General features: G+C 55.6%; 1 protein-coding gene across 2 annotated transcripts in view; it reads right to left on the bottom strand.

Annotated features, from left to right (window-relative positions):
• The window catches only part of SEMA3G (semaphorin 3G), a 63,203-nt gene extending 60,366 nt beyond the window's left edge, over positions 1 to 2,837 (bottom strand). For both annotated transcript variants that reach the window (XM_025210424.1, XM_014522415.2), the window contains exon 1: positions 2,532 to 2,837. In XM_025210424.1, coding sequence (XP_025066209.1) covers positions 2,532 to 2,646 — 115 coding nt within the window. In that variant the 5' untranslated portion in view covers positions 2,647 to 2,837. The remainder of the gene's footprint in view (positions 1 to 2,531) is intronic.
• Between the last annotated feature and the right edge of the window lie 8,807 nt (positions 2,838 to 11,644).

Genomic DNA, 11,644 nt, shown 5'->3' with positions numbered 1-11,644 from the left:
CACGCCCCCCCCCCCCCCCCCAAGGGCTGGGACCAGGGCTGGAGTGTGGCAATTCTGGTCCTAGCTGCCCCACTGCACCATGTGGGGCAGGAGAAAGTTCCTGTCACTGGCACCTTGAGGGATGGAGCTGGGTTCAAAGGACCTGCAGCTCCTACAGATTATTCCCATGTGCTCCCCACACAGGCTATGTCTATTTGGTTTCCAGGGGAAGCTACCTCCCTCCTCCTTTGTGTCTTGAATCTACATGAGTGGCCACCTAAGGAGAGGCCTTGACCTCCTCTCCTGGCCACAGAGCTCAGAGCCAAAGGCCAAGTCCCACTCCCACAACATCCAGATCTGAGGCAGCAAATCACCATGCATACAAGCGTTGCCTCCCCAGTGCTGGGGCTCTCATTAGCCACAGGATTCACTTGGCTTGAGCCAAAACCAGGGAGACATCTGTCCAGGGAGGAGGGGGAAGTGTGAGGCTGGAGCTGGCAAAGTCAGCTCTTGTCTTTCTGCATCCACTGCCCTCCCAGCAGTGACTTGCCCCTCATCAGCTTTCTTGTGGTTGGGGGAACAGCCCTGTTGGGTGCCCACAAGCTTTCTAGACATGCTCTGTCCAAGGCAGCAGGACCTCCCCCAGCCAAGCTTCAGCACAGGGGAATGGTGCTGTAGCCCCAGGCCTGCCCCTTCCACAGCACCGTGCAGATCCAGCTACCCCCAACCAGGAGACCACGCGAGGGCTGATGGGGCTAGGGGTAGAGCTACGAAGGCTGAGTGAAGATGGTAAGATCCAGCCTGAGCCTCTGTCTGGGAACCCCTCCCTAAGCCTTTTCCAAGCACTCATAACCTTTTCTGCCCCCCTTGTGTTGCCTCTGTGCTGCTCCTGGCTCCAGCCCAGGCAATGTGCCAGACTCTCTGGCAGGGGCTGCCCTTGGGCACTTCCAGCCTGGCCAGTAACTTCTCAGGTACAAATTCAGTGCAACCTCAACTGCTAGGGACAAAGCTCCTGGATGTGGGGAACATTTTGCCTGGCTCTGGTGCTTCACCTGCTGTGACCGATGCATGCCATTCTTGTGCCCAGTAGCAGCTGGTGTGAGAAGCATCAGGACAGAGGCTGAGTCTCAGTGGGATTAGGGGACTCCTGCCCAGGCCACAGGTCAGCATTCAGCACTGCCTTTTTCTGGAGAGGGGGTAGCAAAAGGCTGATGAGATTGTGCTGCAGTATCCAACGCTGGTCACAAGGGGGTGCTGGTGGCAGCCAGGGGAGTCGGGACCAGAGCCAAGGGTGTCCTATAATAGTGGTTTTCAACCTTTTTCCATTTGCGGACCCCTAAAAAAAATGGAGGTGTGGACCCCTTTGAACGGTAAGTGTGGGCATTCACATATTTTTGCTTGATCATAGTCATCTTTTGCAGACCCCTCAGACAGTCTATGAACCCCTAGGGGTCTGCAGACCATAGGTTGAAAACCACTATCCTATACTATCCCATCCCAGTCCATACACACCAGCGAGGCAGCATCCGAAATGATGCACTGAAGCCCAGAGTACTGCAAGCTGGTTACTACATAGTGTAAAATCACCCAGGGGATCCCAGAGAGGACAGATGAGGAGGGAGCAGGGTTGGTGGCAGTGAGGTTGTGGGGAATCCCTTCTAGGCATTTCAGGTTCAGTTGCTGATCTAGGAACTGTTTCACCTCTGTGGGGCATGGAGCCTAGGAGACATCCTGCAGAGACCAGCAGCTTGGCCACACACCCGCTCTGCCCGTGCGGACAACTGCGCTCAGGGCACAGCTCGAGTGGTAGAAATGGAATGCCCTGCCTGACATCTTGTGGGGTAAGGAGGGAGGCACCACTGGCCCCAGCCCAACCATTGCCAGTGCCTGCAGGGGATGTGAACATAGGGATAGGGAAGGAAGGGAAGCACAGAGCCCAGCCAGCCCAGTTCATTTTAAATCCTACCCACTTCCTTGTGCTCCACAGCACCCAGCCCTGGAGGTGCGGAGCATGGCACACACGGGCACTGAGGGTCGTGGCACGTGATCCGTTGAGTACACGCAGGCAAGGGAACATACCGGGGCATGTGGAAAGTCTCAGGTGAACATAACCCCTTCACTTCCCTTGGGGGTGTGAATTGCCAATACCCCTGCTCTGACCTCTGGGGCTCTCAGCGTAACTACGGGGAGATGGGGCTTTGGCTGCATAAAATTTACAAGCGGGCTCTCACTCACAGGACGACCTCCTGCCCCCAGCCTCATTCATTCACTGCCCCTCACACACACACCCCCACATTCTGGTAACATTGCCCCACCAGGTGCCACAGTCCCTTCCTCACATGCAGCCCCCTCCCACAGCAATCAGTCTGGGCCTCTTCCGGGTAGCTTCGATTTGGCTCCAGAGCTCAGCAAGTTCTGATCCACAGCTCCAATCTGGCCCGGATGCAAGCCAATAACCCAGCAAGCGCTAAGTGCAGAGGAAGAGTTGAATTGCCCTGTCACAATTGCAGGGGGCATGTCAGGAGCAGCCCTCCAGAGACAGTCACGGTTACCTTTGTAAGACAGGCGGAGTCGGGGCATGTTGGTCTTGGTGTCCTCACAGCTGGCCAAGAGAGTCCCACAGAGCCACCAGGCTGCCAGGGCATGGAAGAAGTGTCTGACATGCATGGCCTGCTGCCTGGCTCTTCCTTCCAAGTCTGCCACAGGATGCTCCGTGTACTGTGAGTCAATGGGCTTCCTCCGGCACTCCTTCCAGGCACTCCTTCCAGGGACAGCTGTGGAGGTCCCAGCTGGCCGGCGTGTGCTCAGGCAGCCTTCCCACCCTGCCTCTCCCCCCGCCTGCCACAAGGAACTGGCTCTGAGGAGTCTACTGTGAGTTTTATACAGCAGGGCTCCACCCAGCTCCTCTCAAGGAGATTGCCACAGCGCAGGGACAGGAGACCCGCCTTTCCATCCCGCTGGCAGCTGTGCTCTGGGGGGCAAGGGGGGGGCCTGGCCGAGGTTCACTTCACTGCAGCCTCTGTGCTCTGCCTGCCCTGCTGAGTTAAAAGAGGCACCAGGCATTAAATCAGCTACCTCTGAGGTGCCACTGACTCCCAGGCAGTTACATGAGGGACAGATCTGGCCCTGTGGTGCAGCAGGTTTCTTCCCCTGATCTCAGCCCAACCCCACAGCCACACCACAGTTTCCCTTTCCCAAAGTCCCCAATGGATGCACTTTTTCCTTCAAAAAGGTGCCAGAAGTCTGGATCAAGCAGAATGATTTCAGGGGGCAGGGGAGGTTCAACCAATTTCATAATGGGCTGTGCACTCAGTACAAACAAAAAAAAAATTCACACTCCTCCACCCCCGTCCCTCTGGCCTGGCTCAGATCTGCCCTTATGCTGATCAGCACAAAGGATGTGGGAGGACTGACCTGCTCCCTCGTGACTCCTAGGCTGAGGCTCCCTGGGGAGAGATTTCAGTTATGCATATGTGCAGCACCAAGCACAGTGGGTCTGAGCTCAAAGTTGGGGCTGTGAGGCACAAGGGAGCTAGAGAACAACAGCAACTGCTACAGCTACCACTGCCCCTAACCTGTAGAGGAAGAGCCCAGTCCCAGGCTGCAATTCAGTCCTAAGCACTATGTTCATTTATATCCTATTAAATTAAATCACACAAGGGTTCTGACAAGCCCAGAGCTAGCAGCACCTGAGTGGGCTGCCTTCACTCTACAGCCACAGTCCTATTGCTCCCTGCCAATGAGCAGCATGTGAAATAATAATGCCGAAAGCCTGGGACTAAGTCAAGACACCTGGGTTCTATTTAAAGTACTTACCATGGCCCCCAGTAAACATTGCATGCACTTCTCCTAGCATGCTGTGATCTGGGGCAGTGCCACTGGTGACATGGTAGAGATCAGGACATGGGGCACAGAGGGGCTATGTGACCCACTCAAGACTTCACAAGGGGTCTGTGGCACAGCAGGGGAGTGAAACCAGCTGTCCCTATGCCCAAACCCATGTCTTTTCTCTAGTCTCAGCATTAGCACCAAGTCTCAGTATGTTCTCAGCCAAGGGGCCAAGGCTAATGTTTCTGAAAGCAGCATCTGGTTGTTGGTATCTCTCTTTCCAGGGTGCCCAGGATGGCCTAGTGATCAGGGGTGCTAAGTATGGACAGCCCCAAATCAGTCAGCACACCAGGCACCGTACAGATCCCATCACTGAGGCAACCCAGAGTGCACAGCACATTATGACAAAGACCCAGCCATGCAAGAGACTTGGGAATGAGGTAACTGCACACTGCACACCGAGGCACCATCTTGTTACATTTACTCTATTGCCGGCTCTGAGCATTCACTGACTGCAAGTCAGGATAGGGGAGAAAAAAAAGCCCATGACTGGGTCACAAAAGACAAGATCTAGAAATAAAATCAACTTTTAAGTTGGCCTTCTGGACTGAACCTTTCTGGGGCACTTAGGTCATGTTTTCAGCCTCTTCTCCAGCATCACCAGGATGAAAATAAACATCAGTTATCATGAGACACCCAATAATGTCATCATCAAACTATCAAGAGTGCCTTTAAGCCTGCTAAATCACCCTTCCCACCTCAACCAGCCTCTCACCTTTCAGCCTCGTCTTCCCAAAGCAAGCCCCTAGTTTTGATTCCAGTATCCTTAGAGCCCACTTTCTAACTGCTCAATCTCTCTCCTCTCCATAAAGAGCTCACATGCAAAGGAAACCAACCAAGCAGATCCCGGAGTCAGCTGGTGTCTTGCTGTGAAAAAGTCACAAATCTTAATATGAAAACAAAGATTTTCCCATTTAATTTTCCCAGATTTTCCTTATTTCCTGTATCACACATTTCCCCGGAAGGGCAAAGAAACCAAATCCAGCAGCAGCCTCATATTACCGCGGCAGAATCTCAAAGTGAAACTGACCAGAAACAAAAGTGAAACTGACTAGCAGAGTTTCACTCTCCTCCCTGGGGAAATGCGCAGTAAACAAACAGCAGGAGAGGGAATCAAAGGGAGGTTTAAATTTCCTGTTTTAGTTACCAGTACAAGCAGCTGTTTAAAGGGATTTAAAAAGGGGGTGTCTCTGAACCATTTCATAAGTATAGTAAGATCCTGCACGCACACACACTTGCTGCCATAGGCAAATCCCAAATTTTCATAGTTTCATAGATATTAGGGGTTGGAAGAGACCTTTTAGATCATCCAGTCCAGCCCCCCCTGCACTTGGGCAGGAAAGACTGCTGGGGTCAGATGACCCCAGCAAGGTAGGCATCAAGATGCTTTTTTGCAACAAAAGGGTGCAGGAACAGCAACCAGTACTTCAGAGGTGGCTATGCCCTGGCTCCTAACCTCCCTCTCCCTCCTGGGGTGGGTAGACCATGCTACAGAAGCAGCAGCCATGGACTTTTTTAAAGTCCCAAACCAGGTAGCAATCCTCTCCTCCTGCTCTCAGCATCCCCTCTCTTCCTCTCCTCAGTGGCACCTGCCTTCCCCTCCCTTCCCCGCTGTCCTGCTTGCTGCTGTCCCCAGCTGTCCTGGGCAGGGAAAGCTCCAGAGCTTGTCCTGCCCCACTCCAGCCAGGCTGCACAGGGAGCCAGGCTCAAGTGAGGATAGAGGCAGCAGCACTGGCAGGAAGGGTCCCCTATCCTGAGCCTGCTTCCAGGCTGGCAGGGAACACCAAGGAACTGGGCAGGGAGAAGGAACCTGCTTTCCCGCTGCCACTGTCCCTGGCTAAGCCCAGCTCCCTGTGCAGCCCAGCTGGAGCAGGGCAGGAGAAGCTTTGGAGCCCCCCTCACCCTCATAGCCAGGATGGTGGCAGAAGTGGGTAGAGGAGGGGGAGGAGCCCCTCAGCACAAAGGGGAACAGAAAGGAAGATTCTTACCTTCTTTGGGGACTTGAAAAAAAGTTCTTGGCTGCTGCTCCCACAACGTGATCCAAAATTGAGGGTGTGTGCCTCTGCATCCCTCTGGATCCACCCCTGCAAAGCCATCAGATGTAACTGGCTGGAAGGCAGGCACCTGTAGCCACAGTTGGGCACCCAAAAGAAAAAAAGGCAGCCAAACTGCCTCAGTGTTAACAAGAGATTAACAGGGGGTCGGACTTGATGATCTATTGAGGTCCCTTCCGACCCTAACATCTATGAATCATCTATGAATCTATAAGGGGTCTGTCTGACCATGCTGATCCTCCACCAGGTTGCCCAGAGTAAGACAGCATGCACAGAGCAGTGGGAACCAGGCCCCTTGGGTCCCAGAGGCAAGCCCTGGCTTGATTGCCCACTCTGGGCTCTACCACGGCTGTATGGGTTAATAGCTGGAGATGGAAACTTCACAATAAATGTGGTAGTCACGCTGCCAGATGCCAGCAACAAAATGTGGCCTGCAGTACCCAGCACCGCACCCCAGACCCAACCTCACTCTAGAGCCAGACATCACAGCCTGGCGCACTGAGAAGAGCCAGGGAAAGCAGCCCAGACAGTCACCGAGTTGGCTGCAATGTTTTGGGGATTGCCAAAGAAAACACAAAGGGAACCACAGCGTCCGGACAAGCTTTCTGCTAGCAAGAAGGAGCAGGCAGCTCCATTGGGTCCCTGGCCACAGCCAGACTCCACCACCAGCACCCCCACACCCCAGGGTCACCTTGACAGCACTCCCATCCATCTTCTCCATCCACAGCCAGCTGTGTACTGAGCAGCCTCCTCTCCCCACACCCAGCTGTTATCCTCAGGCCCAGCTCCTTCCAGGAGCCCTTTCCACCTCTTCCCTCTGAGATGGCCCCCTAACAGCACATCCCCGCAGAGCCTTCCTGTGCCTCTCCCTCCCCTAGGATGGGGACACTCTCACTTCCCTTGGGACTTGTCACCCAGAGATGTCATCAACACAGTGGGTCAAAGAACCCCAAACTCCAACATGTCTCTTGTTCTCTGTTGAATAACATCTCTGTCACAGAGAACATGGGTTCTGCAGGGTCCTTGGATTCAGGAAGGAATTTCTGATCAGAGACAGACACACACAGCCTTATTCCCAATCCCCCATTACCACGACCCCAGGGCACATGATGGGCAGGTGAAAGACCCAGGTTCAAGTCTTGCCTAAGCTGCAGCAGGGATTGGCCTGCAAGTCTCCTCATCACAGGGAAAGGCCCTGACCCAGAGTCAGGCTGCAGTAGACATACGGTCTTTCCTTTCTCCAGAACCATTTCCAATGAGCTGTTTTGCTCTGGTGCAGAATAAAAACCAGGATTCCAAACCCTTGAGGGGAGGGCATGTGGCCCTCTAGCAGCCCCAGGCCTCACACATCCCACCCATGGAGGCCCTGCTCCTTCCCATGCCCCCACCAGCCAGGCCCCTTTCCCACTGCAAGGGTCCCCTGACACTCCTACCCTACCCAGGTACTACATGCCTGTTCCCCCTCATTGCCACATTGAGGGCACCAGCTGTGCTCCTGGAGAGCCATTTGTGTGGAAGAACTAGTCTCTCAAGAAAGCCCAGGGGAGGTGGGAGCCCAGGCTGGGAGGGCTGAACCAGGCTTCCCAGGGATTGTCTCTGCCTGACCAATACACCAGGCTGAGCCACTGGCCAGCCAGTAGGTCAGATGCAACTTGGCAGATGCCAGGCTTCTTCATCCCACCACAGCTCAGTCCATGGCAGCAGGGGCATGTGGGGGCATGGAGACATGGGCAGTATATTGCAGTGAGGCAGAGCAAGGTGAGGTGGAAATTCGGAGGTCTCCACCTCAGCTGGGTTGAGTAACTCTATTGCCAGCCTGGGTAGAAATGAAGGACCCCACAGGTGCAGGCCTTTGGAGCAGGTTCCTGATACAAAGAGGCAGGAGAGTAGGGAAGAGGGTAGGGGATGCCCTGTAAACAGGAAGGACTCTTTTGGGCTAGACTGTGCTTACCGGAGCAGGGGTACTGGAGCCTGCGGGTCCAGGGGTCCTCTCCCTGCTAGGATTGCAGGCCACTTCTAAGGGCTGGTTTGCCCGGGGCCCTAGCAGCCAGGCTCAACCTGTCCTGGAGCTCAACGATGTGAAGCCAGCCAGCTCTCCACAGCCAGCCTCTCCTGGGGCCACTTCTGCCTGGGAACTGCAGGGCAGCTGGAGGGGACTGGCTTAGTGTACAAGAGCTGTTTAGATTCCCCCCATGCACACACACACTCCCCTCCATCCTACACCCAGCCCCACTGCCCAAGGGAGCAGCCTTGAGTCTCTTTCCCCTCCCTCAAGCCCTGTGCTCTTCACCACCCCTCGCAGCACCCTCCTCTCTTCCCTCACTTGTCCCACTCCCTCCCATCCCTCTCAGGCAAGCCTGTAGCCCCTGCTTCACTGTTCCAGGGATTCACACAGGCAGGGGGGAGCTTAGGCAGCTCCCCCAGACCAAAGGGAAGGCCACCGAGGACCAACGTGCCAACCCCTTACATCTCTTTCCAAATAACCAAGCTGGGGAAGGAGTGGGTAAGCAATCTGGGTCAACCTGGAAGGGCTGTTAGGATCAGAAGTGCTGGGTTCACCTCCAGTTGGAGATGATCCCACTGCTTTACACAAGGGACTGGGACTTAGGACTCCTGAGGCCTCAGGCATCCCTTGGTTTCAGTTTCCCATTAGCACAAGGGGAATCAATGAGCCAAATGTGAGGCCAACAGCAGCACCCATGAAGTGCAGTAATGGTTCTTGGGGGACCTGTGATCCAGAGGACTTAGTGGGTTATGGTAGCAATCATCCTGCTGGCTACAGACAACCTGGGCCCCAGGGACAAATTCCCAGGGAATCCTGTCTCAGCAGCTCAAGCCCAAACTTGGTCCAGCACCTGCACAGACGAGGATCCACAAGCCTCTGTCACACACTTCCAGCCACACTGGGAAGGTAGAGCTGTTCTCATGTGCTTTCCGCCCAGCCAAAAAGCTGGGCTTTGAATAAAAGGCCCCTGCAAGGACCTCAGGAGAGTCCCCTATGCCTGAACCATGTGCAAATTCCCAGCAACAAGTGACTACCCAGCCTCTCTCATGGCCCCTGGCCACACCCTGTGCTCAGATCCCAGGTGCTGCTCTGAGATGGTGCTGTCCCCATGTCTGTGAGCTCCCTGCCAACCATGCTGGTATTCATTCAATCACACAGAGGCACTGTCAGCCAGGTCACAGTTCAGGGGCCAAATGCAGCTTTAGCTATTACAGGGTCAGGAGTTCATCCCCGATGGGCAGGGCACAGCAGGGAAAGGCTGGAGCGTACATCAGGGAGTGCTAGGAGGTGTCCAGCTTGCAACCAGCTACAGTACAGTGCACAGGAGCATAGTGCTAATTGAATTCAGCTAGGCCAGGGTTTGTCTGGGGAGTCTGGCAGGGGGGCTGGGCAGTGGCTAGGGCAGCAGCCCTGAAGGGGGCCAGGGAAGAGCCATATGAGGGCAGCCTCTCCAGCCAGGTCAGGGGAGATCTCTGTGCAGGTCAGGGAAGTGGTCTCCAGCCCCACTGTGCACATTCCCAGGGCATCCCTAAGGGAGGCTGCTCTGCATTTGAACAGATGCCACTGCCCAGGGACTGACCCCTGAGCAGGAGGCTGAGTCTCCTCCATGGTCTGCAGGCATGGCCCCCTGGCCAGACCAGAGACTGTGTCCCTGGGCCAGCCCAGTCTCACACCCAGGCTGAGAACCAGCTAGCTTGGGGCAGCAGAGCCCATGGGGCCTGGCAGCAGCCTCCCACACTGCAGCCCCTCAGCTCTAAAAGGCACCTTCCCCCCAGCCCTGTGCTGGAGCTGGCGAAGCTCCAAGACAACCCAGTGCTCTCTCCCAGGGGATGCAAGGGGATAAGTGTCTGCTCTGTGCCAGGCAGTGGGGAGAGGCCCCCAGCACCTGGAGACACAAAGCCCATGGGCCAGCTGCACCCTAGCACAGGACCCAGCAGAGCCTGGACTGGTGTGGGCTGGTCGCTCCCTTTAGCCGTGCTGCCCCCTGCTGTCCCTCCAGGGCACAGATTTTCAAAGCCCAGCATCCTTGAGAAGGTGGCACCAGCCCCTCTCACCGAGGGCCCAGCACTTCCCATCCAGACAGAACCTCCTCAGGGACGGGGATGGATGGTGCAACGGGTCACTCATTTCCCTCCCATTCCTCCTTGTGTTGTTAAGGAGCCAGGCACCCACCTCAGGAAGGACTGTGCTGATTTTTTGTCTTCTGCTCTCTTGTCCATTTCCTTGACTCCTGGCTCTCCAGAGCTTAGCCCATGGGCCACTACATCTGGCATCAGAGACTCTGCATAAGGGACGGGTCACTGGGGCTGCAGGCCTGAACCCACACCAACCCAAAGAGCCACCGCCTATATCCCCCAGGCATTTCCATCTCCTGTGCAGGCCTGTTGTGTGATGTCCCAACAAGCTGCTGAGCAACCAGCACCATCTACCTGAGAAATGGCTGCATTTCAATCCTGCTCAACTGGGATGGGAAAGGACTTGCAATCTTTAGAGGTGACGTTTGTGAAACAGCCTTCGTGACCTTTCCTCTCATCTGCTCCCCATCTCTCTCCTCTCTGGGACTTTTCCAATCTCTCTGCTTTCCACAGCTGTCCTTTGTGACATCTTTCCTCCACCTGCTCCTCCCTCTCATGCCCCTGCTCCCCCACCTTGCTGCCCTGCCTCTTTCTCTCCCCTTCAGTCCCCTATGTCTGTTCCCTCTCTTGGGATCCTCCCCTACTTGCTCACATTGTACTGGAAGCTCAGTGACAAACTGTTCTGTGCTGCTTGTTGGCATCAGGACTCGGCTGTCTCCTTGCCAAGCCACAGCACACAGACACCCCATCACAACCAGACCCTCCTTCTGGCCGGTGGAGGGGAACCCCTTAGACCACCAGGGGCTGCTTACAGGGGGGAAGAAAGCAGATCCTTTTGGGCTGTGCCAAGCCACAGCTCACAGCCTCCTGCCAAGAAGCAGCTTCCCTAGATGCAGCTTCCAGACTCCATCTCATCCCTGCTCGCCCAGGGAGAGCTGTGGGCATTCCCTGGCCCACAAGTGCCCCTGTGAGAGGATCACTGCCAGCCATGCTGAGCCAGGCAGAGACCCAAGTGCTGGGCTTAAAGTGATCTCAGAGGTGATTTCCCTGGAGTGGGGAGCACAGGATTCCTTCAGCCCCTGTGTGGAGGAACCCGTCCTTCCCCCTACACACAGTCTTGCCTCCTAGAGTGGCACCACTGAGAGTGCCAGGCCACTCCACCCAGGGCAGGCCTCTTTAAGCCAGATACCAGATCAGGGAGGGTCACCCCTTCCATACCAGTGGGACCAGCCCAGGGACCTAGTGGTACAGCAGGGCATTGGCTCCCATTCCCCAGCCACGTGGGCTGTTCACCAGCTACAGAGTGGTGCTTAGGGGCTAGCTGCTCCCAGAGCATGGTCAGTCCTGGAGAAGAGTACATTGACCATTAGGTGAAGGGCTCCAAGGCCAGGGCTGGATGAATGCAGGCCAGGAAATGCAAGTGCAGAGCATGGCTGGAGGAGTTTGTCCCAGTCCTGGTAGGGGGCAGGGAGGGGCATGAGCCTCCTTTCACTTGAACCCAACTGAGGCACTCCGCTGTGGATACCACAACTGCAGCTGATGATGGACTCAGGTTGTGCAGTCAAGAAGTACCCGCCACATCCCCACTTAGGCCCATGGCACTCAGGTTCTCTGTGCCACACACGCTCCAGGTCCAACTCTCA

The sequence above is a fragment of the Alligator sinensis genome, unplaced genomic scaffold, assembly GCF_000455745.1.
Source record: "Alligator sinensis unplaced genomic scaffold, ASM45574v1 scaffold610_1, whole genome shotgun sequence".
Taxonomy (NCBI): domain Eukaryota; kingdom Metazoa; phylum Chordata; order Crocodylia; family Alligatoridae; genus Alligator; species Alligator sinensis.
This window is presented reverse-complemented; position numbering and strand designations above follow the sequence as displayed.